The following is a 27281-nucleotide window of genomic DNA, read 5'->3' on the forward strand; positions in this document are numbered from 1 at the left end:
GTCTCACAAGCATCTCCCTTCATTTAGGGAAAACTGAAATAAATTAGTAAATTAGGTTAGTAAATTGTTTGAGTGCTGTAAGCAAGCTGCAGTCATATTTCATGCATGTACTTTTAGATCTAGCTTTGAGGAAGACTGCGCTTTTGCTTTGAAATAGCTTAGGCAAAATACCTAGTTACCACCTACCTCTGGAGAGAACATGAAAAGTATTTTAGCATAGTGTATTTCTAGTGCTTGGAGCCAAGTTCTAGGGATGTGTAGCCAGTATCTCAGTATTATAGTTTTAAAAATGAGAAGTGTGCCTTATAGTACTGTTCGGCCACAGTGTACTCCTGTACCACACAGATAATTCAAATTTGCCTTCAGCCAGCTTACCAGCCTTTTCTACAAGGTGTTTTATCCTTTAAAGTGTGACATTCTCCTTTCTTTTTAGGTTTATTAACTTCCTGAAGAACTATCATAACCCAAATTTGATTATATCATTCTCTGCTGAACGGAGTATTGAAGATGAAATTAATCGTGAAAGCAATAGTGATGTCAGCACTGTTTTGATAAGCTATATTGTAATGTTTGTGTACATCTCCATAGCATTGGGACATATCCGGAGTTGGGGAAGACTGCTGGTATGTTTATAGTTCTTGTTGCTTCTAAACACTGAAGTTAACAGCTTGCTAAGTAGCTTTTGAAGTAGTTTTGCGGAACGCTTGCATTCAATCTTGGTGTAAAGCCTTGAGTCCTCTTTTGACTTTGAGCTGGGGGAAACAGTCTTTGTTACATGTGACAATTCAGATGTTGTTTATATCCTCAGCTAGGTCTATTTTCACTTTGTATATGCAATTAACTACAAGTTTTAAGGCTCCAGGTTTAAGTACTGTCTCTTCTGTGGTGGGGGGGGTGAACAGAAGTAAGTTTCTTACTCACTCCAATCTACATAAGAATGTAGCTTTCTGCCTTTGCTATAGTCTATCCTATGTGGTGGTGCTGGTTTGGTTAACAGTTATTACAACCTTTTTTTTTCTTTTTTTTTTTTAGGTGGATTCAAAGATCTCCCTGGGTATTGCAGGCATCCTGATTGTACTGAGCTCGGTGGCATGTTCTATTGGCATTTTCAGTTTCTTTGGTATCCCGCTGACACTGATTGTGATAGAAGTCATTCCCTTCTTGGTGCTGGCTATTGGGGTGGACAACATTTTTATTATAGTGCAGACGCTTCAGGTATTTATTTGTTGTGGTTTCCGAACTGTTTATTTCTTGTTTTTGAAGGCTGTTACTTTGGAGCAAAGTCTTCTGTGCTCTAGTGCTCATCCCAGTCTGAGCAGCTCTTGACTCTCAGGGGACATCTAGTGGTCTTGCAGAGAGCCAAGATTATATGAAATTGCTCAATCCCACTCCATTCACTCCTCCCCCCAAAACGTCGAAACTCCTTGCGCATTCTTAGCTGTCAGTTGATATCAAGCTTGTTTATTGTGGCTTCTGGTCCACATACTAAGGACATAAAAATGAATAATTTTAACATCTCTCTTTGGTACTTGCAGAACTCTGCTACTATTTTGATCACTTGTAATTCTAGCGCACTGTGGGCAGTAGTCTTGTAGTAAACTACACGTTTAACACCAGGAAGTTTGGGCACCAATATTTAATGGGTGGGTAATCAGCTTTGTAGTTTAACAGGCTTGATAACACACCCAAAAAAAAACCACACCTGTCATTGCTTCTTGTGTGTGTGTGGTTTTGGCTGAAGCATTGAACTTGCTTCAAACCTAACCTAAAATACAGTAGTAAGGCAACAGGGTGGGATTTTCATGCTGTTTTTGTATTAGAATCAGTTTATGTAAAATGATGATTTTGGCTGTTTGAATATTTAAAGCAATGTGATTTTTTTTTTTAATTCCATGATTCCTAATAATTGTTTATCTTAAAACAGAGAGATGAACGCCTTGAGGGTGAAACTCTGGATAAACAGATTGGCAGAGTCTTGGGAGATGTGGCACCTAGTATGTTTCTCTCATCTTTTTCCGAGACTGTGGCATTCTTCTTAGGTAAGACCCTTATCTTCAAATGTTATAGAATTCACATCATACCTGCATATTGTAAGAAAAATGCAAAGCTAAAATATTTAAACAAAGCAAAAGCTCCTTATAGAGAAAGCTTAGCTTAGCTTTTTATTGCTATAATCAGGTTTAACTTGACCTCTGCTGGCACAGGCCAGTGTGGCTCTAAGACCAGCAGAGTGAGGCCATGTTCTGTACTAAGAACTTGACATTCATAATTAATCTCTTTGCTTAAAAGACGGGAGCTTTGTACTGTATTTGTAGCAACTAAAATCTACATTCGATCCTGGGAATGTATCAAATACAAGTATGTTGACTCCTATATTGTTTTCAGTTGTTTTTCCACTGATTAGAAAAAGGTGCCCCAGTGATAAAAATCTATTTGAAGCTCACCCTTTGTGTGTTAGAGGCACCTTTGAAGTGTAAATGAGCCCTCCTTCAAAATGAGCTTGTTATACTCCTAGTGTAATGTGCCGTTGGCTCTCCAACAGGGGAGGGAGCTTACTTGATTAACAAACTGGTTCGCTTCCTTCAGGGACACTGTCTACCATGCCAGCAGTCCGCACATTCTCCCTTTTTGCTGGAATGGCTGTACTCATAGATTTTATTCTTCAAGTCACCTGCTTTGTAAGTCTCCTGGGCTTGGATATTAAGCGTCAAGAGGTGAGTACAAATGCATCCCTAACCCCTGCCTGATAGGGATGGAGTCCTCTGCTGGACTACTAAACCTGGCATACTTTGCAATTCATTTCCAGAGGAATAGACTGGATATTCTGTGTTGTATCAAAGGCAGTGAAGAAACAAGTGGGGTGCAACGTTCTGAGAGCATCTTATTTTTGTTTTTCAAAAACCTGTATTCTCCGTATCTGCTTGAGGACTGGATGAGACCGATAGTGGTATGTACACACTGTTTGCAGTTGGCAGTCATCTAAACTTGAGCAAGAACATTGAGCCTGAAGGCTTTATACTGAAAAGAAAAACATGTATTAAACATATATTAAACACAATAGAACAAACAAAAGTTCTATCATTTCTTTCTTCCAGCATTGGTATTAGAATGAGTCTGTATACTTGCAAGTGCTTGATCTTGGATTGTGCAAGGCCCAAATTTAACAGAGTGGTATTCTTAACAATCAAATCATCTCAGGAGTATGTCAACATGTCATCTCCCACAATGTATGAATCCAGTCTTACTGTTGCTGGAGAACAATGCCTAAATTCAATTAGAGGTTACTGTGCTTTTTTACAGGTGTTTAACATATCTGTAACTGCAGCCTTCTAGGTATAAATTGGCCCTTACCTAGTCAGTCCCCTCTGTGGCCCTAGATTTTACTGTTACTGTAGCACTAAGCCTGGGTAACACACTTCAGCTAGAGCATTTTTTGCATCATTGTTATTCACTCAATAAATTATTTCTAGAATGCCATTGCTTGTTGTTTCTGCACAGCTCTTACTCCCTGAATCTGCTTTCTTCGCAGATTGCCTTGTTTGTGGGCGTTCTGTCATTCAGTACAGCAGTTATGCACAATGTAGAGATTGGACTGGATCAGTCTCTTTCGATGCCACATGTAAGTGTTAAAATCATGTCTCTGCTCAGCAACTTGAGGCTGAATGGAAAGCTTGAAATCATGTTGTGCCTCCTCAACATTATGTGACAGTAACTGAAAACTTTACCCTTTTAAGGACTCCTATGTAATGGATTACTTAAGCCAGCTCAACAAGTACCTGCACACGGGTCCTCCTGTTTACTTTGTTCTCGAAGAAGGGCACAACTACACCTCTCTGGAAGGGCAGAACATGGTGTGTGGTGGAATGGGATGTAATAATGATTCACTTGTTCAGCAAATCTTCAGTGCTGCAGAAATTAGTAGCTAGTAAGTATTTCATGCTTTTCTCTGTGTGGTTATATGGAAGAGATGTAGCTGACCAGTGTGTTCTGTTGATTTAGCTTAGGTTCAGATGGTGATTGTGCAACTGACGCTGTAGTGTTTGCTTTATACTGTGATTTATGGGAGGGAGGAAGGGAAAAAAGCTGTGGCAATCTTCCTAGAATGAGGCTAAATCCTGTCTGGACTGCTGGGATGTATTGGTGTATTTAGATGTAGAAAGGGGGTTTGGTCCTTCAAGCAATTGGGAATGGTAGGAGGAAGAGCTCATGAAAATCTCTCAGTATGATTCAACTTCCCTAAGAAATCACTTGCATACTCAGCTTCTAAACTTGGTGAATAAACTAGCCTAATATTCTGGCAGCTAAGTGAGAAGTGCATCTGGAATACAGTAAACATAACTGAAGAAAATCTCTAGAGCAGGGGACTGCAGGGTGAACTAAGGAGCGCTTGCACCAGAATGAGTTGAAGTAGAAAGAACTGGCACTGGAGAATCAAGAGATGTGTTCTGGAATTAAATATTAAATTACTAATGAGCGTGCTATTTTGTTAGTACAAGGATAGGCTATGCCCCATCATCCTGGATTGATGACTACTTTGACTGGGTGAAGCCACAGTCATCCTGTTGCAGAGTCTACAACACCACTGGACAGTTCTGCAATGCTTCAGGTACTAGCATCCACCTTGTTTCCAGGGGATTAGCTTAGCTGAAGTTTCACAGCCAAAACACTCTGTTGTGGTATGAGTCAGGTGAAGAGCTGTCCTTACTGTGAGTAGGAACCTCCTGAGTTGCCCTCTAATTTGCCTGAACTGCTGTTTGGGTGAACTTAAATAATGTACTGGAATGCTGCACGCTAAAGATGGCTTACCTAGACAGCCGATGCAATGACTATTTTGAGACTAATTTGTTATGAAATTTTGATCTCTGTGCTCTAATGAAATCAGCAGCAGCTTACTACCCCACTTCTGTTGAAATCCTTGTGTTTGATATAATTCTTCCTCGGTCTGATGTAGATAGTTCAAAAGTAGCTAACGATTGTCTTGTAGATCTTGCCTTAGTAGTAATAAAGGCAAAAATATGACTGCAGATTTAATACAGAATTGTAGGGCTGTTCAGTTGTCTCTTCCTCAAAAATGCTTTTTGAGGAATTATATTCCATATTATTTCAAGTCAGAAGTTAACTAGTGTTAAGACAAAGAATATTTGATCCTGTAGCCAACGTGATTTCTGTATTGCTGCAGTCACCGATCCATCCTGTACTCGTTGTCGACCACTGACTCAAGAAGGCAAGCAGAGACCACAAGGCCAAGACTTCATGAAATTTTTGCCAATGTTTCTCTCTGACAACCCTAATCCTAAATGTGGCAAAGGGTAAGAGCTGTATTCCCCATATCTTGCGTAGCCCAATGTCAAAGATGTTTCTGCCAGAAGTGTGGCCCTTCTGTGCATGCCTGTCAGGATGACTACCTAATGTTCCTCTAAAATTTGTACAAACCATCAAAGTCTCACCTGTTTTATAATATTTTCTGAAACAAAACTGAAAACAAATGCATTGCCAAACAAATGGAACAGAAGTTTCCCTCCCTGCTTAAAGAAACAAGTTCTATAGTCTAGTATAGTGTATCCTGTGTAATCTTGAAATAGGTTGGTGTCTGAACCCTTGCGGTATCAGCTTTGGAAACTGTTAGAAACAAGGATATATATGTTACAAAGGTAATAAATATGACCGGTGTTCATTGACCTTTGAAATTCTGATTATACAGAGGACATGCTGCGTATAGCTCTGCTGTCAACTTCATAAACAACAAAACTGATGTTGGAGCTACTTATTTTAGTACTTACCATACTGTACTGAAAACATCATCTGATTTTATTGACGCCATGAAAAAAGCTCGAACTATAGCAGACAACATTACTGAAACCATGGGCATCAAAGGGAAGAACTACCGCGTGTTTCCTTACAGGTACGCTTAGATCTTTCTTCCTGTTTAACTTTCACAACTGAGAATTACTAGCAAATAACACCTTAGAAACTTGAGTCTTCTGTTTTGTTTAACAGAAGAAAAAATGGTTTTACTAAAAAAAAATCTAGGAGGAAAAGACTTACATCCAGCAGTAATTTATCTTTAGGCTGATAACTAACTTGCTGAAGCAGTTATAGCAGTGACAGTAGTGATGTCAAATACTGCCTGCTTAATGCTTGCATGATTATTAATACACTAGAGACTCTGCATAATAATACACAGACATTCCACAGTAGTAGCACAACAAAACTGATTTGGAACTAGCATCTGTGCTGCTGAAATGCTGATCTGCTGGCTTCAGAGAATCCTACCCATCCTTGTGGTCTCATTTCATAACGAATCAGTTCAGACCCTCTGCAGTAGTTACTGCAGATACTACACGCAATCTCAAGCACTACCATGTGGCCACTACTATAGCCGCTTATAGCCCAGTATGGGAGTTCCCTTGACTGTCAGGTATAACATTCATTGAAGTGGTAGTAAAGACTTGTCCTGTAACAGTTGGTGCTCCGTCGGAGTGATTCTGAAGCCAGTTCCAGTTGGTGGTTCTTATAACGACGGACCTGCTTTATCCTTATCACAGAAGCTAAACCAATACTAGCAGCTTATTCTCAGCACTAGATGACTTCTGTTTATTTCTTGCCTGTAGTTGGACAAAACCGAAACAGCCCAAAATACTGAGGCATTTCATTGTTCAAACATTCACTCTTACTGCATTTAAATACAGTTACTAAAGCAGAACTATTACCTATCGGGGGCTGAGTACGGGGGAACTGTTCCGAAGTTCAGACTCACCTTCTAATGGAAATAACCTGTGGCTTTCTGCAGAAACAGCTTTGTTCCTGGATGGCTGGTAGGAGGGTTAACCACAACTTCTGCTCTTTCCACAGTGTATTTTATGTCTTCTACGAACAGTACCTGACAATTGTGGATGATGCTATCTTTAACCTCTGCATTTCCTTGGGATCAATATTTTTGGTGACAACTGTGCTGCTTGGATTTGAAGTATGGGCCGCTGTTCTGGTTTCAATAACTATTGCTATGATAATCGTCAACATGTTTGGAGTGATGTGGCTCTGGGGCATCAGCCTGAATGCAGTTTCACTAGTAAATCTTGTTATGGTGAGTTAACGAGACGTTTGTCTGCTTCTCTTTCCAAGTATCGAACAGTTTAGTGCATCATTCATGACACTGAGTAGTCTTTTTCTACAAAACTGTCAGACACTTGGACAATAGTAGAATTAACTTTATAATACAGAAAATAGAACTGGTTTGTCAGAATAAAACTAGTTCAGCTAAGATACAGCAGTTGAAGTGTAAAATAAACGGCATCTGTTCTCTTCTGTGGCAATAGCTGTGTTACTACTTATGGTAGGTGCCAGTGAATGCCCTGGTGAAATGCTGTAGAACTTAGCTACCAGTGATTAATTTCTACTAGTGATCAATTTCATCTTTAACAAAAAAAAAAAGTCTGCTTAAATCAAGTGTTACATTCAGCTGACCTTATAGTATAAAATCCAAGTATATACTCAGAAATCCATATCTATACTCGGTTTTGTTCTAAAGTTATGCTATTGTAGCTAGTGTCTAGAAACTGATTTCAGTGTTGTGTGCTGCATACACTGTATTGAAGTCAGCTTCCTGCAACACCAAGAAACTTTTGTCCTCTAACGCCATCCCCTATTCTGATTCTTGTTTAATCAGATTATCACCAGTCACTACTAAGCAGACAAATGCCATTTTTTGCTGCTCAAAAGCCTCTAGTGACAAGTTAATGCTGAACTTGTAACTTGCAATGAAACTTTTCCAGTGAGTGGTAACTGATCACAAGTAGAACTTCCCTAGCATGTGTAGAGTTCTGAGTAGAGACATTACCATCAAAATGCTGATCTAAATAACACTTTTATGCGTGCTTTCTTTTCCTATCTAGAGCTGTGGTATTGCTGTGGAATTTTGCAGTCACATCACAAGAGCATTCACTATTAGTACTAAGGGCAGTAGAGTAGAGCGTGCAGAAGAAGCTCTGTCTCACGTGGGCAGTTCAGTAAGTATCTTCCTACTACTGTGGGGGGGGGGGGAAATGAGTAGCCAAGTTGGAACTCTAGCCTATATCAATATCCTGCAGTTATGACTGAATAGGATGGCCTCAGGGTGGCCTTGCTTTTGGGGGGTGGAGGTTGGAAGAAATGATTGATCAAAATTCTTAAAGATCAACCCAGGCTTCTATCAGTAATAGGGATGATCAGGACTTGACTAATTCCATATTAATCTGACATTAATACTACCTATTAGTAGAGAACAGAGCTAAAAGGTTTAGCTGAACCAGTAGCTCCAATTAGTTGAGTTGTCTCTTAAAGTGCTTCTCTCTTCCAAGTGCTCAGAGGTGACTTGGAAAGGTCTGAATATGGGAGGAGGGTGGAGCTTTGTGAACAGAGCCGGGCAGTACTGTAAGTACTTAGGCAGTATTGCTGTCTCACTGCAATCAAGATGAGCAAGCTGGGGTGGGGGACAGACTGTGCCAGTGCTATATGTACTTGGCCACCCAGGAAAGGAACTTTATTGAAATATAAGTTAAATAACAGCTTTCTTTAGCGTATGTATTTATCTGCCTGAAGTCAAAATCAAACTAAAATTGTTTGGCTGTACAAACTGGAGTAGATTTTTAGCATACTGAGCCTGGCCTGTAGTGTCAGGTAGGACTAAAAGGGGAACTTTTCTCTTGAGTAGGTCTAGTAGGCTGGTTTTGGTTCTAAGGTTTAACAGGGAAGCTGGTGTACTGCGTCTAGGAACTTCAGATTACATAAGCATTTTAAGGAAATGACAGGTAGTTGGAACATGAAACTCTGCTTAAGAAAACCGCATCTTAATTTACAGGTCTTCAGTGGAATCACACTGACGAAATTTGGAGGAATTGTAGTACTGGCTTTTTCCAAATCACAAATCTTCCAGATATTCTACTTCAGGATGTATCTAGCTATGGTTCTTCTGGGGGCAACACATGGACTAATATTTCTTCCGGTTCTGCTTAGTTACATAGGTAAGATCTAAGAGTCTGCTCTAAAATGCACGTAAAACAAACAAAAAAAAATGCTTAACTGTCTGTAGATACCCATTCCTATGTTAAATTGAAAAAAAAAAAAAAAAAAAAAGCAAAATTAGAAAAATTAAAAAACACCTGAATTTGCCACTCCACCATGCAAGTAGCCAGATCCCTTGGAAGGGGAAGGTTGGCAGTGCAAGCTCCCTGCTACAGGTGTGCTCAGCCTGTCCAGCATGGTCGCACTGTGCCATTCTTAAAGGAGGTGTCTGCTTAGGCCCTCGTGGCACAAGCCACTAGCATGTCTCTAAACATGGGGGACATGCCCATGGGTGCAACAAACCTGCTGTGGAATGTGGCTCCTGCATGTGTGAGCTCACCTTGCAATCTGGATGGTCTAAGGGCTGTCCTCCTCCAATGGGGAAATTCAAAGGGTACTAATTCTTAACACGCCCTCGGCAAGTCAAGTACTAAGACCTAACAGCTATTGTCCTTGCTGCTGCTGGCAGCTTTTGACAGCTGAACACGTATCTGAACGCTCTCCGGTGTTAAGCTGGACCTAGAAAACCAGACTGCATGTGGTTCTTGACAGCTGCTGACTGATGTGCTGTATCGTTGAGACTTTGCAGTAATGCTCTTCTCTCTTACTCAGGGCCATCGGTAAATAAAGCTAAAACTCATGCTGCACAGGAGAGGTCCAGACACACAGAACGAGAGAGACTCCTCTACTTCTAGTTTTTAACGGTGTTCAGTGGACTCTGAACTGTGGCCTAGGCCCAACTCTTGCTAAGAACTGAGGCGCAGCAGTGTTCTATGACTATCACTGTAACCACCACTGACTTGACTCCTGCACAGATTCAACTAGAAGATAGCAGCTGCAGCTTTGGACACGGCTTCAAACTCAGGAAATGCTCCGTGTGGCTCATGTAACAGTATTACTAAAAGTAGATGTGTTAAGTTACTAAAACACTTCTGTTTTCAAGAGGTTGCATCTTTCTTCTAGAAACCTAAACCAGCTGCATTGCAAGTTGAATAGCTTTTTTGTCAACAAAACTGAGGTGATGTGTACGAGAATGGACTGCTAAACCACTGACACTAATTTTAAATGCAGGTCAATGCAATTTTTGTCTCTATTTTTAAGGGGGAAGCCATCACAAGTTGTAATATTTTTAGTACTATTTGCCAAAATGTCTTGTATATACTTTATTATAAAATAGCAATTTTGTAGTTCAAAAATCTACTTAAATGCAATAAATTAAGTTTATACATTCCAGTGGGAAGAGTATTTTCAGAAAGTTGTGGGTTTCATGAGAGCTTGTTCTCCAAATACTTGTTTGAAGAAGGTGACATGTTCTTCACAGTGCTCACCTAAGGGGGCAAAATAAAAGTTTGTTAACATTGGAATTGAGGAACTGAGAAGCAAGATGCTGTAGTTTAATTTACCTTAGTTAAGTAGTAACTTACATCTTTGATGTATTAGAGTTGAAAAAGTTTTAACAACTTCAAAGCAGTGGAATGCTTTAGGGTATTTCTACTCCTGTGACAGATTGTGCTGTGGTAAAGCAGGTGCTTGATCTAGTTCCTCTATCTGACCTGTGGCCTTGCACCCATTCGAGTTCTCTGTGCTCCAGATTTAAAATCCTGAAATAGGATTCTGAACTTTTGGACTATCTGGTGACTAACAACATGAGCAGTTTGGCTTGGGTTCTAAAATGAGAGGGACTGTAGCATAAAACAGGCCTTCAGTTTTGTCTGTGGAAGCAGACAACTGAATACAAAGGCTGCATCTTGTGCAGCTCCTGGCTTCAGAAGCAAACACTGATGGGAGGTGCCAGCTTTTGCTAAACTAAGTGATGCAGCTACCCAACAAGTTACCTTCACCTGAGAGTTCCTGTTTGGCTTGGAGCTGCTTTACTCTATGTGCAGTGTATAGAAAAGGGTAAGCCAAGTTAACTCTGGGAGTCTAGTTTAGTCTTACCTGTATCAGAAGACAGAACTCAGTGCATGTTCGCCTGTAAGTGGCACAAGTCTTAATTCTGTCTGTACAACAAATCACCTGTGTTGCACTGCGTATTGCTTACCTGGTGTGAAGCTAGGGTTTCCTCGTAATCGCTGATTCCTTTGTTCAAAGAATCTGAAGATAGTGTAGAAAAGCATGTCATCATCTGCTTGTTTTGCTGCGTCGAGGAATTTGCGGGCTGAAATACTGTCATGTCCTCCAATGCCCCTGATGAATCTCAAGGCAGCCAAAACTTGGTGTTTGGACAACAGAACTTCCACTATTTCATCATTTGCCGTGGAAAGCCTCTGAAATCAATCACAGCTGTAAGAGCATGCTCCTAAGAAATGCTTTAGATGCTAGCTAGTCATGTCAAGCTTGGTCAGGTAAGCTGTTTGACAAATCTAACCCCAATGTGACACGGAGATACTGCAGTTTGAAATGCTTACTTTTAACATGTCCAGAGAGAGCTGATGTGCAGGAGGGTAAATGCTTTCCAGGGACAGTAACAGACAAGCCTAGGGCAAAAGTAGAAATAACCTTGAAATTCTGAAGCTATTCCCCCCTCTGTCACCAGTTTATTGAAGCAATTTGCCTTACGTACCAAAGGCTTGGAGTCACTGAGCACGTGGTACTGAAGAAACTGATGGAGCATGTAGAACAAGTTGTGTTGGACAAGGGTTTTGATGACCAGCTCGTACAAATAGTGCTGTGAATACAAGAAGATCACCATCAAAGGCATGTGTACTGGGTCTGGCTGGAATGTTAACTTTCCCTGCAGCAGCCCATACAGTGCTGTGCTCTGTACTTGTAGCTAGAACAGCAGTGTTATTACACCAGTGTTGTGTCTGCTGCTGAGCAGTGCTGGCACAGCATCGGGCCTCTCTCTAACCCTCCTAGGGGGTGGGCAAAAAGTGAGAAGAGAAACATCACCAGGGCAGCTGACCTAAACCAACCAAAGGGATATTCCATACCATGTGATGTCACACTCAGCAATAAAAGGTGGAAACAGGAAGAAGAGGGGAGGGGTGGGCTCTCGCTGTGAAAAGATCGGTCCTCCTCCAGAACACCGGCTATGTGTGTTGAGGCCCTGCTTCAAGGACATGGTCAAGCACCACTCGTGTGGGAAGCAGAGAGTAATTTCTTTCCTCTGCACTTCCACATAACCTTTACTTGTTCTGTTTGTTTTCCTCCCTTTTTTTCCTTTCCCCCTCCCTTTCCCCTTTCCCTTTTTTTTCCTTTAGTTAAGTTGTTTAGTTAATAATTATTAAGGAAAGATTATTATTATTTTTTCCCTTTAATTAAATTACCCTTATCTCAACCTGTGAGTTGTTCTTTACTTTACTTCCCCTCCTCATCTAAGGAGGGGGAGTGAGAGAACGGTTGTGGTGTTTAGCTGCCTAGCACAGTAAAACCACCACAGCATGTCTCAACGCTGGTTTTTAGATGTAGAAGGTGGTGGTGGACAGAACTCAAACACACGGCCAATAATGTTTTGATATTCCCTGTAACTTGCAAGAGTGAGGTGCTACAGTTGGTGCTTTACCTGAACTGCAATCTGGAACTGGTTGAGAGAGCGAATATATTCCATCAGGACTGCTATTGTGAACTTGTGAGGTGCTTCCTAGACAAGAAAAAAAGTGTTAGGTAGAACTTCCCTCACTTTCCCTTCTAGTGACAAGTTAAGACCACGCAAACGGAGAAACAAGATGTTTTAAACCTGACAGGAATAAAGAGAGCCTCCTGCTTGCTACTTCCAGTAGTCAGCTCAGTTCAGCAGTAGTCTCACAGCAAACCTCTCGCTTAGTGTGGACTTACCTTCTTCTCTGTAAATACAGAGAGCACATGGGTGTACATGTCAGACTGGTCAATAACTGCTTGAGTGCGGACCGGACGTTTCAGAAGTGGATTACTTCTACTCTGGCCTGCTTCTACAACCTGCAAGGAGAAACCCTTTAAGAACAGCGTAGTCTCGTAGTACAGTTTTAGTTAAATCTTGTCTAGATAGACTGTTTAGAATCAGTTCCCCATTGAAAACGTTTTATTATTGAGCAAACTCATATCTGTGGTTAAGTTATACTGGATGCATTCTGACTGGGGGCTTTCATAATGAAATTGAAAACAAATGTAGTTGCTACTTACATTATCTTAAGGCCAGGAGATCAATGGGCATGCGATGTTGTGGCAGGCCCACCCACTTAACAGAAATTTTGTATCTGGCTGTGCTACAAGAGCAGAACCTGCTACATTGACAGTAGCTCTGACATGCAGCAGTGTTCAATAGGTTGTGGAGTGGTATAGTGTGCCAGGAAATCAGGGGTCTGGAACTACTGCAATAATTACAGCTTTGAGGCTGCTTTTTGAACTTCTACCTTCTTTCTTTCTTGCCTACCAGGGTATGTTAGTTGTCTTACTGGAGATGAACTACGTGGAGGTGGAGGGAGGGATGGAGTGTTTAGATGATCTTTGATGTCCCTTCCAACCCATTCTGTGAACTTCCACAGCAGAGTGCTAAACAAAGCCCAAATCCCCCAAGTTGGGGAGGAATTGCGTGTTGCACAAGTCTTTCTCCTGTGAGTTTAATGACTGCAAGGGACTGACCTTAGGGGAACCTGACTTTCCTAAGTAAAGAACAAGTATTTGGCCTTTACCACATGATGCAACTTGATATTCCAATAGTGTTTCAAATAGTGTTATCTCATCTCTGCAAGCTTCTAACATGGTTTACCATAGTATAGCTTTGCTCAGCTTCCAAGTACTTCTTATATTCATGATTCAGTTTGTCAAAAACAGTTGCAATCACGGGTAGTGATCCCCTTTCCGGCTCACTGAGCACTGAAAAGATAAAAAACAAACAAAAACTATGAGGAGAAGTAACCAGGGCTTTAAAACTATCTTGAAAAAGGTGATCTGTGAACTGTACACTTAACTGAAAATGTTTCTTTAATGTCAGATGTATTTTAACTAAATGGGGGTAGCAGAAAGTTGAATTATTTCATGCTGTTAATTCCTTTAGAATGGTGACTGAGACTTGATATGACAAAGCCTGTTTCAGAGGTGATCTCAACTCTAAGACCAGTCCAGCTAACTTGTACAAGTATTCGACGAGGCAGTGTTGCACTTTCAGTACAGACAAAGCACTTAAACTTACTTTGAGAGCATACAGCCAGGATAACCATTTTGCATTCTTTTCTTTGGAGAAGGAAATCCATTAGTCTTCCTTTATCAAGCAAGAGGTTAACTACAGGCTCAAGCTTCACTTGAAGATTCCAGAGGTAACCTTGAGTTGAAGGAATAAAATAAGCTGAATTGCTGTAGAAAACAGTGATATCCAAATTATATTTATACCACAAAGGACAATGCAGATTGATTTCCTAAGTGTGGTTTAGAGCAGCATAACCCTGATAGGACATATAAAGGATATGCTCATCCCCAGTTAGCACAGTTAAGAGTAGACATCTTTACTAGGTGCACCTGCTTGGTCACTGTTTCAAGCTGCTTTGTGCACTGAAGGTATAAAGGAGTTACTGGTTTTGAGTCAGAGAGTTAGGTTTCTTGATAATACCATACAGGATATGTTCTGGGTTTGTGATGGAAGTAACACTGATTGATTGATAACGTGTTTTGGTTCTTGCTGAGTAGTGTCTACACAGCCAAGATCCTTTCAGCTTCTAAAGTTGGGCTGTCAGCATGGAGGCTAGAGCCGCACAAAAAGCCAGGAGTGGGTACAGACAGGGCAGATGGCCCAAACTGACCAAGGAACTATCCGTAACATATTCCATGCTCAACCATAAATGGTGGAGGGAAAGCACGAGGGGACTGAGTTGTGGCCTTTGTTTTCCCCAGTAACTGTTACATGTGCTGAAGCCCTGCTTTCTTTTAAAAATGGAATAGAGAAAACTAATTCCTTATTTCACTCACGTTGCACATGCAGCTTTGGTTTACCTACTGAACTGAATCTCAACCCACACGTTTTCTCACTTCTATCTTTCTGATTCTCTTCTCCTTTCCACTGGGGAGCAAGCAGCTGGGTGGTACTGAGCTGCCTCCTGACATTAAACCCCACCAGCTAGCCACCATTTCACGAGTTACAGTGTAGTCAAACAGCTCACCTTCACTTGCACTGATGATAATATCAGGTTGAAAGACAATCCATGAAGATGAATCTAAATGTTAAAGTTCAACACCCATTTAAGCATTGATTCTAGTTGCTACTGTACTCACAAAATTGTACTGAAGCAGAATGAGTTAACATGCTTCCATTCACTGACACAGCCTTTCTCTTGCAAGATCTTGAAACATATTTGGATGTTTATCTGGTTTCACGGCGTATTTATCCACTAATTTCAAGTGTCTCAAATGACTATGGAATACTTGCATTACACTGGTATCCCTTATTTATAACTGTGTAAAAGTAGTAAAAAGGCTCTTATAAAGCATACTACTCCTCTTGAAGTGGTAAATGAGCTAAATCTAGATGTAGTGAGTCAGGCTATCATGCTGGCTTTTTCCATGCTTGGTACACAGGAGTCTGACATTAAGAGCACTTAAAGGATACAGAGTTTACACGGAACAGGAGACTGACTTGTTACAGAGGCTGGACCTGCAGAAAAATTAACATCAGCTGAAGAACAATAGCAGTCTGGCAGCTCCTGTGCTAACAAAACACAAAGCACAAGCTTACAGGGAAAAGGCAAGTATAGGTTGTAACATTCTAGCAGTCCTACAGCAAGCAGGCAAAACAAAACAAAAAAGTTACATGCAGTTGTGTAACTAGATCATCTGTAAGGAAACCTGACATGCAGGAAATCATGCATGTATTCCATCTTTATACTGTGACTCCAAATGCAGTCTCCTACTTCCTTTATTTACATGTAATCGCTCTTGTTCCTTAAAAAGCGGTGTAGGTTTGTATCCGCTGGTAATAACCTTTACTCACAGATCTATCACGTACTTTCTATCAGTGACTTCAGAATTTTGTTATCAGAGAGTTTTTGAGGTGCAATCGTCCCAAAAGAAAAGTTTTTTTCTGTAGAGAGTGCCACACCGTTTTGCCATAGGGTAGTGGAACTACGCTCAGACTATTTCTAGGTATTAGCAAACAATTTTCAAAATGGAAAATGATCTGCTACACTTTTATTACAGGGGAGCAGAAAGACAATCCAGGAAGAAAAATCTAGAATCATCTTTAGTATTGATGCTAAGCTGATCTTAAACTTGAGTCTAAGCCTGAACTGTCTTTCAGCCTCATGATGTGGCCTAGAAAATTAAATAGTTACAACGTAGGCCAGAGAAGCATGAAGTGCTTTGGAGTACACACCAGCTTTTAGAGCTGTGGTCAATGGGGAAAGGACAAGGCATACAAATAGTCTACAACAAAATTTGAAAGATCTTTGCTCTAATACTTGGAAGCATTATAGCAACTGTACAGCTTAAATAGCATCTTTTCTGTAAGAAGCACAAATTCAGGATAAAAATTTCTTATCAGTTCCTTGCTGTTTTCTTTCTTCCCTCATCTTCTCCTTCCTCACTACGTATAACGGATGCATTAGTAGGCCGAAACACTCTGGTATGCCAGCTGTTGCATTTAGACAATGCTGATAATAGGTTAGAGTATTTATTATATAGCGTAATAGTTCTACCTGCTACAGGTATTTGGTAGGGTTGTATTGAGCGAGGTGGAAGTACAAATTGATGGATGGTAGTAGACCCATCAAATTCTCCTTTTAGCTTGATGTCAAATATGACTGAAGTCTGAAAGGGACAAGAGAAATTAGTTTTCACCAAATACAAATTCCCACCCATTTACATGTATTCAGGTCACTTTTCATTATTTTGGAACGGGTTTGCCCAGGAAGCTGGTGGAGCCACCATGCCTGATGGTGTTCAAGGAGAGGTTGGACATGGTGCTTGGGGATACGGTTCAGTAGGTGACATTGGTGGTAGGGGGATGGTTGGGCCCAATGATCTTGGAGGGCTTTTCCAACCTTAATGAGTCAGATTTCCATGTTGTGTTCTGCATAACAGCATCATGTCAAACTCACTGCTTAGTTATGGACTCTAGAAATTGAGAAAAATTCTGCACCCACCTATGATATCCTCATACCATTCAGTCTTGTTAAATAAACAGCCTACTAACATTTTCACCCTGCATGGACAACAGTCGTAGTGAAAACCTCACATGGTGGAAATCTGCTTCAGTGCCAATGAGACGTGACTTGGCAGCTACCCTACTCAGTGTGGTATTTGTTTTGTAGAAATGCTGGAGAATATTTATTCTCCAGCATTTCAGTCAGGCTATAAGAGTTCTGGGTTGAATGTTAACACGTAGCATTCATATGAATTATAACAAACATCCACTAATCAGCCTGATATACTGACCCAGTTCTTGAAGCTGCCCAGCAGCAGAAACTAAAGCCTTTCCACATGTAAAAAGCAAAGTACTGCTTCAGCATTCCTACTGATCAAGCCTTGCTACTGTGACTACAGTCCAATAAATTTTACCCACACTATCACGTGCATAAGATCATGTGTGTTCCTGTAAGTTTTCACAGACCTGGGCTTTCAAACTAAACATTTTTTGTCATAGAAACTGATCATTCACATTTTTGTGATACAAGAAGTTCCCAGGATTAATAATTTAGCATCCAATTTAGCTCTGCCTCTCGACAATGCCTTAAAAACCTACACAATGCAGCGGAATATCACAGTAAAATAATAATAAAAAAAAAGGACACAAAAAGATGAATTAGAAAAAAAAAATGATGAAGTGTTATTCCCAACAAGGCCAAGGGTAAGTTTGAATCTTCTACCCTTATGGTGTTTCTTCCCCTGCAAGTACTCTGGCTTTCAGCAATGCTAAGAACACACAGATATTTTCTAGAGCTAACATGTATAGTTATGAAAATGTCCAACTTTTGAAAGTTAGGACAAGAAAACATAAACAAATCAGACCTCGGTATCCTGATGATGTACTACCACCAAGTTATCCACGACATTTAGTGCAAACTTTCCAGTTCTGTTGAGCTTTAAAATGTGTGTCTTCTTACAGGAGCCCTCTCTATGGAAATAGAGAAGAGCTGGTCAGTAAGCCTGTTCAGAACAGAAAAGCAGAAGTCTCTTACACACAGAACTGCCCTGAAAGTTCTTTATTCTGCTCTTACCTTGGCAAGTGATAGAGGACTACTTCTGCTCCTGTACTATTGGAAGTCCTTGAGTGATGCCGCAAATAGAGAACATAAAGCTGCCCATATCTAATGAGACAACAGGATTAAAACATTATTTGACAACCAAGAGCTGGGAAGGAGATGAGACCTAGGACATCCTTTCTGAAACAAAGGCATAAAGCCGTCTTACTCTAACGTACTGTTAGAACCATGTTTTAGACTAACAGAGATGAGATTACCTAAGTCAAATGAGCAATTAAAAGTGAAAGACTGAAGCAACACTTGGTAAATCACAACACAGTCTACGCACATGCAAATTAGACATAAGACTATCAGCACATCAGCTCAAAAATGAAATATTCACAAGATGCCTGTACTAATCAAGAAGAATTTCATGTAAGACTCCTCAGTTTGCATCTCATCCCCACCCTGCCTCAGGAGAGTTGTTTAGACTCTTTCTTCAAGGCAGTAACCAAAGCACTTTAAAGCCCTTTAAAGCAGGAGTACTGCTAAAACAAGAAACAAGTGCAACCGTGTTACCATTCTTGTCTTCTCAGAGCCTCCCCGAACTCTCCTACTTTTCCAAGGAAAGAAAAGGCTCATTAGTCAGATACATACATTGTAGCCATGGCAATATCTCTTTCAGAAAGGCTGAGCTTGGAGGACTTGGGTGCTGCAGGTAACTCAATTTCAAATTTTGATAGTTTTGACATTGTTCCACTCTGTTCAACAGAAACAACAACAAAAAGCAGAAATCCAACATTAAGACTTGAAACTGGGAGGTGGCCTTGACTAAGCGTTAGTCAAAGGTTAGATGAATAGCACCCCCATGAGGAGAAGAATGGTGATAGCTGAACATAAAGATGACTGACACCTTTCTACTGGATCCTAAACAAATACTTAAGATATCACAATATCATCTTGTTATTATAACATCAGCTCCAGGGAGCAAAACATTTCAATCTTAGTTAAGGCAACACAAGTTTGTATGCAAATCCCAATGAAATTGGCTTGGAGATCTCAAACCTAAGTTCTCTCAACTTCCTCCTTCACAGTGAAGCATGTGCTCCAACTCTTAAATAGCTGCTTACTGGGAAGGGGAAAAATACCAGTAATTCCTATCAGTCACAGTCTCCTTTTGTTCCTACTAACTCCAGAATCTGCATTAAACTGAGAGCATATCCTTGTTCCCACTCAAGGTTTCCTCCTCTCTTCCTCTTTTTGCATGGAATTTAAGCAAATTTTCAGAGTTGTTGAAACTTCTACTGAGTTTCACCATTCTCATTAACTCGTTCTTGAGTGTGATATGCAAATACTACAGAAATTTCTCCTTTGCTAGAGCTTTATTTTCAAGGGATTATTTTAGCACAGTACTTTTCTCTCAGTACTTTTACCTTTATAGACTATTTTCTGAACACAAAGTAAGACTAATTTAGCTACAACTCGACACAAAATATGAAGGAGAAGGAAGTACAAAGTCCTCACAAAGAAAGCAGTGAGAGTATGTTCCACCTAGACAACCAAGCGAGTATTACTTCAGGATCCAGTCAAGATCCTACATGAGATAAACCCAAAACAAGAAAAACATCTGAATATGCTTCTTTTTAAGTATGCTGCCTTAGACTACCAGAGCAATATGTAAGCCCTTAAAAGAAACAAGATGAAGCCAGTAGTTTTGTTCCTCATTTTCTCTAAATCATCTTACTGTACAATTAACTTAAAGAAAATTCTAACTTTCACTGCAGTGTTTTTCCAAGCCATAATGAGAAATATTTTCACGGGAACCCTTACTGTTGTCCACAGGGAAGAGCACCAGGAAAAATAAATAAGGTAAACCTAGCCCTCTCATGCTTGGAACAATAACTGTTTCTGAAGCACTACATCTCTCTTTTATTTTTCAAGTTCATCCATCCACTTGCATGTAGAAGGATATAGTTAAAATCATAAGTGAAAGGCCCTTATTTTTAGTTTATAATACTAGAGAGTTCAAATGCCCACGTAGAAATAAAAGAAATGTTATTTTATGTTATTATATTATAAATGTTATTTTTATTATTATGTTATTTTTCACATAAATGAAAAAAAGAGATCTTGAAGAATACTTAAGTTGTCAAGTACTGTGTCACTGATTTTATGTCAATGATTTTCTGTTCCCCTTTCTCAACAGGAACTGCCCAGCATTAGCTCAGTACACTTCTTTCCAAAGAGGACATAAGGAAAAAGTGAATTTATTTCAAGCTGTTGCCTAGGATCTAGCTTATAGATTTTGCTTTGTTCTTCGCTTATTGTCATGTAAAGACGTAAACACGTACCTCTCAAAAGAAATACAGGAAAAGCAAGAGAATGCCTGAATGAAGTAGCAACCTAAAAAAAAGCAAGCGCTCAAAATGAAAGACAGTGTGGAACAAAGCCCTTTACCTTGAAATAGAATGGCTGCAGGACATTGCCAAGGACAGTGGTTGACAGAAGAATAACAGAGCTCTCTGGACAGTACATATACCAGTTGACATTGATACTCTGATTCTTCAGAAGTTTTAAACTTCGTTTCTCTGGTAGTACCTGGAAGAGTAAGATATTACCATTATATAAATATCAGGATTCCAACAGCATAAACAGCATACAACTCTGGAGAAGTTTACAATATCCCTTATCATTACCTCCGACAATTAACTGACCAACATAAAAGGAAGCTACCATTTGCAGAAGGATAGCACTATCCTAATCAACATTTGTTCTTCATTGCGTTTGAAAGCATGCACATATCTTCCTTGATCACAGAATGGCCAAGGTTGACAGTGACCTCGGAAGATCATCCAGTCCAAAACGCTGATTTGTTCTGCATGAAGTAGTATTTCACATTAAATTTATAAATTTATTTATATACTAGCCAAGAGCATGTCAATCTTGAGTTCTCAATACTTAATTGAGAACTCCTTTATAGAGGACCTTTGTTAGATGAACTACATTACCTGTTAGGTTTCCCTCACTCTGAAAAAAAGTATTTACCTTAAAGTAGTCTAAACAAAGAGTGGTACATTTTAAGGATCATTTTCTCAGTTTGAAAGCTAGAAGAAAATAATTCAAAGATACTGGAAGAAATTAAGATTTCCTAATTTCTAAATGTGTCTAACCTACAGGAGTTGTTTGCATTACCTGATAGAACTCAATTCCTTGATCTGTGATGAAGACGATTTCTGTTGAGCTTGTCCAGCAGAATCCTAGAATATTGGCATTCTTGGTCTTTTAACAAACAAGCAAACAAGAACTTTTACTCAGAAAAAGTAACTATTCAGGTAAGCTAATATTATTAATGAAGAATGTGAGGTCGAAGGCCTTTTAGTTATTCAGTCACTAGAGTTCATGCACTTGGCAGCTGAACACCCAATATACATCAGCTGTTTTTGTCAAAGACTCCCAAAACCATGTATGAACATAACTACCATGTGACTTGAGCTTTTGGTAGCATGTAAAATTTACAAGTTTATTACACAGTCAATTTTTCTTCTCCCCTGAAAGACAACCAAGTTCTTCAGGTTCAAACCATACTGCCAATTCAAGTAATTCTTGCCAAGAAAAGCCTGTTCCTTCCAGTGACAGAAACAAAGAACTAAGATGTCCCATGACTACACTCAGAACTCTGTCATAAATCCTTGCTATAATGCTTTACTCAAATGCATAATCCTCAATAATGAAGCAGAGAGTGCTTCAGCTTTAAAGCCCATGAGAACAAAGGAATCTTCGCAAATCCCAACGTTTAAAAAAATTTACTTTAGCATTCTATTACCCCACACTGTATTTTCTTAGTTAACGACTGGAAAGTACCAAGGACAGAAGCAGCTGGTTCTCATAAACCGATCATCAAGAAATGAGAAGGGTTGTTTAGAAATACCAGATAGTAAGCTGTTAGTAGTTTGCGTACTCTATCACTGATCAGTAAAATTAGGGCAAAACATCCAAATTAACATGTCTTATTATAATTACTTTAAAAAAAAAAAAAAACACACCACCACCAACTAATCAGCTCTTGGTTTCTTTTCCTCCCCAGACCTTGACATGTGTTGCTTTCACATTTCCAGTTCCTTCTAGGAAAGAATTAGAGTGACTGAAGCAGGAAGGGTTGTATTTTTATTTTTTTTTTGGCATTGTTAATACCTGTTAATTTACCTCAATTCAGACAGACAGTAGTGACTACCTATCCCTTATTTCACTTTAGTGTTTTGGAAAGTATCTCAATTAGTTCTCTTTTAGAGTAGAGACCAGCAGCATAATTAACATTAGAGTTTCACCTAGGCCTATAAGCTTTGAACGTTTATTTACCTTACATTCCTGTGTATATTCTAGCTGAGGGCTGTCTGGAATAAAATTCAAGAAATCCTGCAACAACACACATGAAACATATCAGCAGTTGTGAAGCACAGAATACTACATGTACAAGAGAGCAGATATTAGATGATCAAGTTATTTTGGATGAGATACGTAGAAATAAGCTTGACATAATATATTCTACTGCACCACAGCCAGGAACTCTTTACAGGAACCAGCTCCACCCCTCCACCTTCCTTAAAGGATGATACCCACAAAACAGTAACATTGCCTGGCAGCTGCTCAGCCTCTCAGGTTGAGAGGAACTTTCCCTGCAGCTGCTGACAGCCACCAAACTCCGTGTTGAATTTGACAGCCTGTTGACACCCTCTCAGACTTCAGCCTCAGAGACTTCTACTCTGGTACTCTAAGTACTAGAGTGTCAGCTCCAATTCCCTTCCTGTCTGCAGGGCGCAGGAGTCTTACCACGCTTTTTGACGTTCTCTGCACAGCCAGTATCTTGTTTCCCAAGGAAAACTTGATGCATTTTACTTCACCCTTGTCTTCCATTCTATACAGGAAGAAAAAGAATGTGTGTGAACACTGCCTAAAATAGTTTGTTTCAGAATTCTGTAATACACCCTCAAAATAAGGAGGAGACAGAAAAGCGTAATGAAAAAACTTTGAACATAACTTTGGAGAGTTGCTGGACACGTACAGGATTCAGAAATTGGCAAGGTAACGGCAGTTCACTCTTCAGAAGTACTGAACACATCCATGACAGAAACACGGCTGAGATTGCAAACTAGCACCTGAAGTTACTAGAGCTGCTCAGCTCCGTTGGCCTACGATGGGGAATTGAAAGACTGCAAAACTATTCAGACCTGCAGTCTCGGCTCTGTCCCAGGACAAATGCTAATGGACACAAGGCTACTCACTTCCCCACTAAGATTCATGCTCTAGAAGAAGTTCTGAAATTAAAGTGGGAATGAGGTTAACAGCACAGTAAACAAATTGCTTCCTCCACACCTGGGTTTAGGCAGCCTTTGAGTAAAACAGTACTTCCTAACACACAGGCAGCAGAGTACAGAGCTGTCACTTTTAACAGAGGCATTTATATAACAGTTTCATTGAAAATACTGCTGTCAGATTCTGGGGGAAGGGGGTGGGGATGACTTTCAACAAGACAGAGAAGATAAAAATAAACCAAATCAAATTAAAAAAAAAAAAAAGAAACAAAACCCAAGAAATCCGGAAGTCAAAAATAAGATGCTTGAATCACTGGCATGAAATTCAGAAGCTACAGTTCTCTGCACTCTTAGGTTTACCTCATCTTCTTTAACTAGCTAAACCACATCCTTGGAAAAGCGGCAGCTGCTGTAAGCATCACAAGATTGAATCCCCATAATCTCTCATTTACAACATGTTTTAATGAAATATTGCTGTTACAGAAAAAGCCACAGCTTTGTTGTTTTGTTTTTTGTTTTTTTTTTTTAGAAGACTATAGATTCATAAAAGAAAAGCATGCCATCTCAATTACAAGAAGATTATGTCTAAGAACAAAATAGAAAGACAATCACAACTACTTTTAAGTTTCATGCTGGGAACACAGTGTATCAGGACTAAGTACCACATAATTTTAAGACCTCAGAATACTATTCTAAGACAACACAAATGAAGGTTCCTTACCTGAATGAAATGGGATTTCTGTCCTCCAAGCCTTTAACAACAACTCCTGTAGCTCCACCAGATCGAACAGCAAAAACCTATTACAAAGGGAAAAATCCATTATTTTCTCTGGAGCTCTAAGTTTACATAGGTACTTACACAACACTGTAGGCATTTTCTGAACTGCTGGGCAAGAAAAATACAGAAGCAGTTTGTATAAGCTTTTTTATTTGTTTTGTATATTCTTACTTACCTAATTCAGGTATTACTAAAAAGAATTACCTAAGAGCAGGGCATTGTTTAAGGAAAACAGCTTGGGGACTGGGAAGGGATGAACCACAACTCGTTGACCCAGAAGGATGATCTTGTCAGAACATGTCAGTAGATAGGAATACGCTAATAGTAATCTGCAGTTTTGCCTGTACCTAAGAAACATCAGCTGACTTGCACTAACAACCTAAGGATTTCTTTAGCACAACTGCTTAGACATGTGTGTGTAACCTGCTAGATATATACTGCTTGTCAACTAGAATAAGCTAACATTAAGATGAAAAAATCATGCTCTACAAACTTCAACTGGCTTATAAAAATAAGGCAGATGCCTTATTGTTATAGTCTTGGAATAATGACATAACGACATACAGTTTCGTAATATTAACCACGCTGATGGTGCAGTACGCTCATGCAGGAATACAGGTTTCAAGGCTATAAACTGCAAGCAAGTCCACAGTCTCACCATAATGATAAAAAAAAATTGTAAACACTTTTAATATTGATGTAGATAGAAAACAAAGGTAACTTTCTTTTCATTTGTGCAAGACGAGAAGGCAGCAAGGAACAAGCTCTCAGAAGGCTCTTTATGTGGGGAAAAGAGTCATTGAAATGATAGAGGGGTAGAGATGATTTAGATATACACTGGAAATTAAACAATTTTAGACTAGCAAGAAAAAGATAGAGAATTAAAGTTACAATTGAAAATAAGTTGGTTTTGAGAGGGCTTGACATCCACATTACGATCCAGTGCCTCCAGACAAGTGCACTTCCACGCTCATATTTCAACTGTCCCTTGAAACGTACGGTAAGTATAATGGTTTATAGAGAAAAAAGACCCCAATAAGCCTGAATACGGAACAGCAGCAATAAATTCATAACAAAAATGTTGCACACACACACCCTGTGCCATTTGTGTGGGGAAGAAAGCCTACACAGTTCAAGGATGCCAAGGCTGAAGTTGCAGGGTGGTTACAGCAACCAGCCAGCCACCAGCATCAGGTCAGGCTGGGGCCCTTTTACCCACACGGAGCTGGCCGTAGGGAAACCCACGGGGATATTTGGGAGAAGCACGCTTACAAGAACGAAAGGTGAGGAACGCACAACAAGAGCCACAAGAAAAGGTACAGATGTTATGACGTGAGGGCATACGGAGGTTTAGGAAATGAAAAACGCAGCTCATCGAGGAACTCCGGAACACCCTTACAGCAGGGAGGGCGATAACAAGGGATTAGCAAAATAAATTCCCAAATTCCCCCCGGCCCGCAGCGCCGCGGCAGGTGCCGGCGGCCAAATCCCCACAGGATCCCCTCAGCCAGCGGCGGCCGCGGGCTCAGCCGCCAAACCAAGAAACTAAAGTGGGGAAAAAAATATATTAAAAAAGAGACCAAAATAAATAAAAAGGGCGTCAGGAAAGCCCGCCGCCGCACCCACCTGCTTGTTGGCCTCGTCGAAGAAGACGCAGTTGACGGGGTTGGCCTTCTCGAAGTGCACGGGCCGGCCGCACAGCGCCAGGTAGCAGCCGCCGCCACCGCCCCGGCTCTCGCCACCGCCGCCGCCATCTTCTGCCCCCGTCGCCCCGTCCTCCTCCTCCCCCCCCGGCGGCTGCTCGCGGCTCATGGCGGCCGCACCAACGGTCCCCAACGGTCCCCGACGCCCCCGGCCGGCCGGGCGGCCGCTTCCTGTTTACACCGCCCGGCCGCATGACGCGGGAGCGGCCCGCCTCACGGGCGGTGCTGCCGCCATCTTGGGGGGGGAGTGGGGGGGCTGTGAGGGGCCGCCTCTGCCTCAGGTGCGGAGCGTGCTCAAGCGTTTTTTTTGTGTTTTTGTGTTTACCGTCCCCCTATTACCAATGTCACCCACGAAACCATGTCCTCAAGCACCACGTCCAACCTCTCCTTGAACACCCCCAGGGACGGTGACTCCACCACCTCCCTGGGCAACCCGTCCCAGTGCCTGGCTGCTCTTCCTGAGGAGAAATGGATCCTCATTTCCAACCTGAACCTCCCCTGGCACAACTTGAGGCCATTCCCTCTAGTCCTATCACTAGTAGTCTCCAAGAAAATTGAGACTGAGCAAATTTTACTGCAGGACATTCAGGCAATACAATCAGGCCCTCTAGCTTCAATTCACAGGCTCAAGGACCATCACTTCATTTTTTTATATTTTATTTTTAAATCTGTCCAAGGCAGATTCTAGTAAGAAATTAAAAACAGACATACCAACTGAGGCTTCTACTCAAGCACAACAGAACAAGTCTCCTGTTTCAAAATGACATCTCAAAAAACACACCCCTGCTTTCCAGTTATTTGTGCTCTCTTCCTCTCACTTCCAGTGCAAACATCCCTACCGATCTAACATCCTTCCTTGACAAGAATGCTGTAACGTCGTAGATAGCTGCTTTGAGAGAAACGTTTGTTTCCCTAAGAAATACTAGGAGTACTTAGACTTTTAATAAGTCTAGAATATGAATATTTTTCTTTTTAAATACCTTATCCTCTGAATGCTCTGAGGAAGGTTGGGTTGTATGTGCCAACAGCAGGCTCCAGCCTTCCTGAAGGTGTTGGATAACTGTGGCACTCCACATCAGTACATAATTCTGTTCATTCCCTGATGTCTTTATTTTGGGCAACAGTTTCACTGAGAGGTGAAGACATATCCACAACACATAAGCTGCTTTACTTACAAAAGTCAGGGGTAAAAGCCAGAAGATTGGCACAAATTTATAAAGAAGAAAAAAAAAAAAAAAAAAGGATCCAAATACCTCCAATGCAACTGGCCAAAAAAAAAAAAAAAAGTCAAAGTTATTTACTGTTTATGTAGCACCCATGAAAATAGTCATTTTTCTGTTGTTAAACTTGAAGAGAGTACTCCCTA

The 27281-nt window shown here is 40.5% G+C and overlaps 2 protein-coding genes across 3 annotated transcripts in view; one reads left to right on the forward strand and one right to left on the reverse strand.

Annotated features, from left to right (window-relative positions):
* Positions 1 to 10272, forward strand: part of NPC1 (NPC intracellular cholesterol transporter 1) — a 26187-nt gene extending 15915 nt beyond the window's left edge. The window contains exons 12-25 of the mRNA XM_068671432.1: positions 434 to 623; positions 1033 to 1215; positions 1925 to 2039; positions 2587 to 2714; positions 2807 to 2947; positions 3530 to 3619; positions 3735 to 3925; positions 4491 to 4606; positions 5180 to 5309; positions 5702 to 5902; positions 6853 to 7084; positions 7893 to 8006; positions 8837 to 8999; positions 9652 to 10272. Of these exons, the coding sequence (XP_068527533.1) occupies positions 434 to 623; positions 1033 to 1215; positions 1925 to 2039; positions 2587 to 2714; positions 2807 to 2947; positions 3530 to 3619; positions 3735 to 3925; positions 4491 to 4606; positions 5180 to 5309; positions 5702 to 5902; positions 6853 to 7084; positions 7893 to 8006; positions 8837 to 8999; positions 9652 to 9734 (2077 nt within the window). The 3' untranslated portion in view covers positions 9735 to 10272. The remainder of the gene's footprint in view (positions 1 to 433; positions 624 to 1032; positions 1216 to 1924; positions 2040 to 2586; positions 2715 to 2806; positions 2948 to 3529; positions 3620 to 3734; positions 3926 to 4490; positions 4607 to 5179; positions 5310 to 5701; positions 5903 to 6852; positions 7085 to 7892; positions 8007 to 8836; positions 9000 to 9651) is intronic.
* RMC1 (regulator of MON1-CCZ1) lies at positions 10188 to 26113 on the reverse strand. Of its 2 annotated transcripts, none has more exons than XM_068671433.1 (20): positions 25839 to 26113; positions 24156 to 24232; positions 22953 to 23037; positions 22482 to 22538; positions 21318 to 21404; positions 20583 to 20723; positions 18783 to 18886; positions 18162 to 18251; positions 17953 to 18058; positions 16641 to 16752; positions 15557 to 15655; positions 15111 to 15164; positions 14150 to 14278; positions 13727 to 13833; positions 12817 to 12936; positions 12545 to 12622; positions 11603 to 11707; positions 11448 to 11516; positions 11081 to 11306; positions 10188 to 10367 (listed from the first exon to the last, which is right to left on the reverse strand). In XM_068671433.1, the coding sequence occupies exons 1-20, from the start codon at positions 26022 to 26024 to the stop codon at positions 10288 to 10290; spliced, it is 2112 nt and encodes a 703-aa protein (XP_068527534.1). In that variant the 5' UTR covers positions 26025 to 26113; the 3' UTR covers positions 10188 to 10287. The 2 variants fall into 2 exon arrangements, with proteins under 2 accessions (XP_068527534.1, XP_068527535.1); XM_068671434.1 differs by having other exon boundaries at positions 15557 to 15601; positions 25839 to 26109.
* Positions 26114 to 27281: the final 1168 nt, after the last annotated feature.

This window comes from Anas acuta, chromosome 2 (assembly GCF_963932015.1).
Source record: "Anas acuta chromosome 2, bAnaAcu1.1, whole genome shotgun sequence".
NCBI classification, from domain to species: Eukaryota; Metazoa; Chordata; class Aves; order Anseriformes; family Anatidae; genus Anas; species Anas acuta.

What these genes read in the sequence shown, in the direction of transcription:
- RMC1 (XM_068671433.1), bottom strand. Translation starts at nt 26,024, where the DNA reads ATGAGCCGCGAGCAGCCGCCGGGGGGGGAGGAGGAGGACGGGGCGACG. An exon ending in GATATTGCCATGGCTACAAT is followed by an intron (nt 18,252 to 18,782) that starts GTATGTATCTGA and finishes TTGTCTCATTAG; the next exon opens with ATATGGGCAGCTTTATGTTC. An exon ending in TACATCATCAGGATACCGAG is followed by an intron (nt 16,753 to 17,952) that starts GTCTGATTTGTT and finishes TGTCCCTTTCAG; the next exon opens with ACTTCAGTCATATTTGACAT.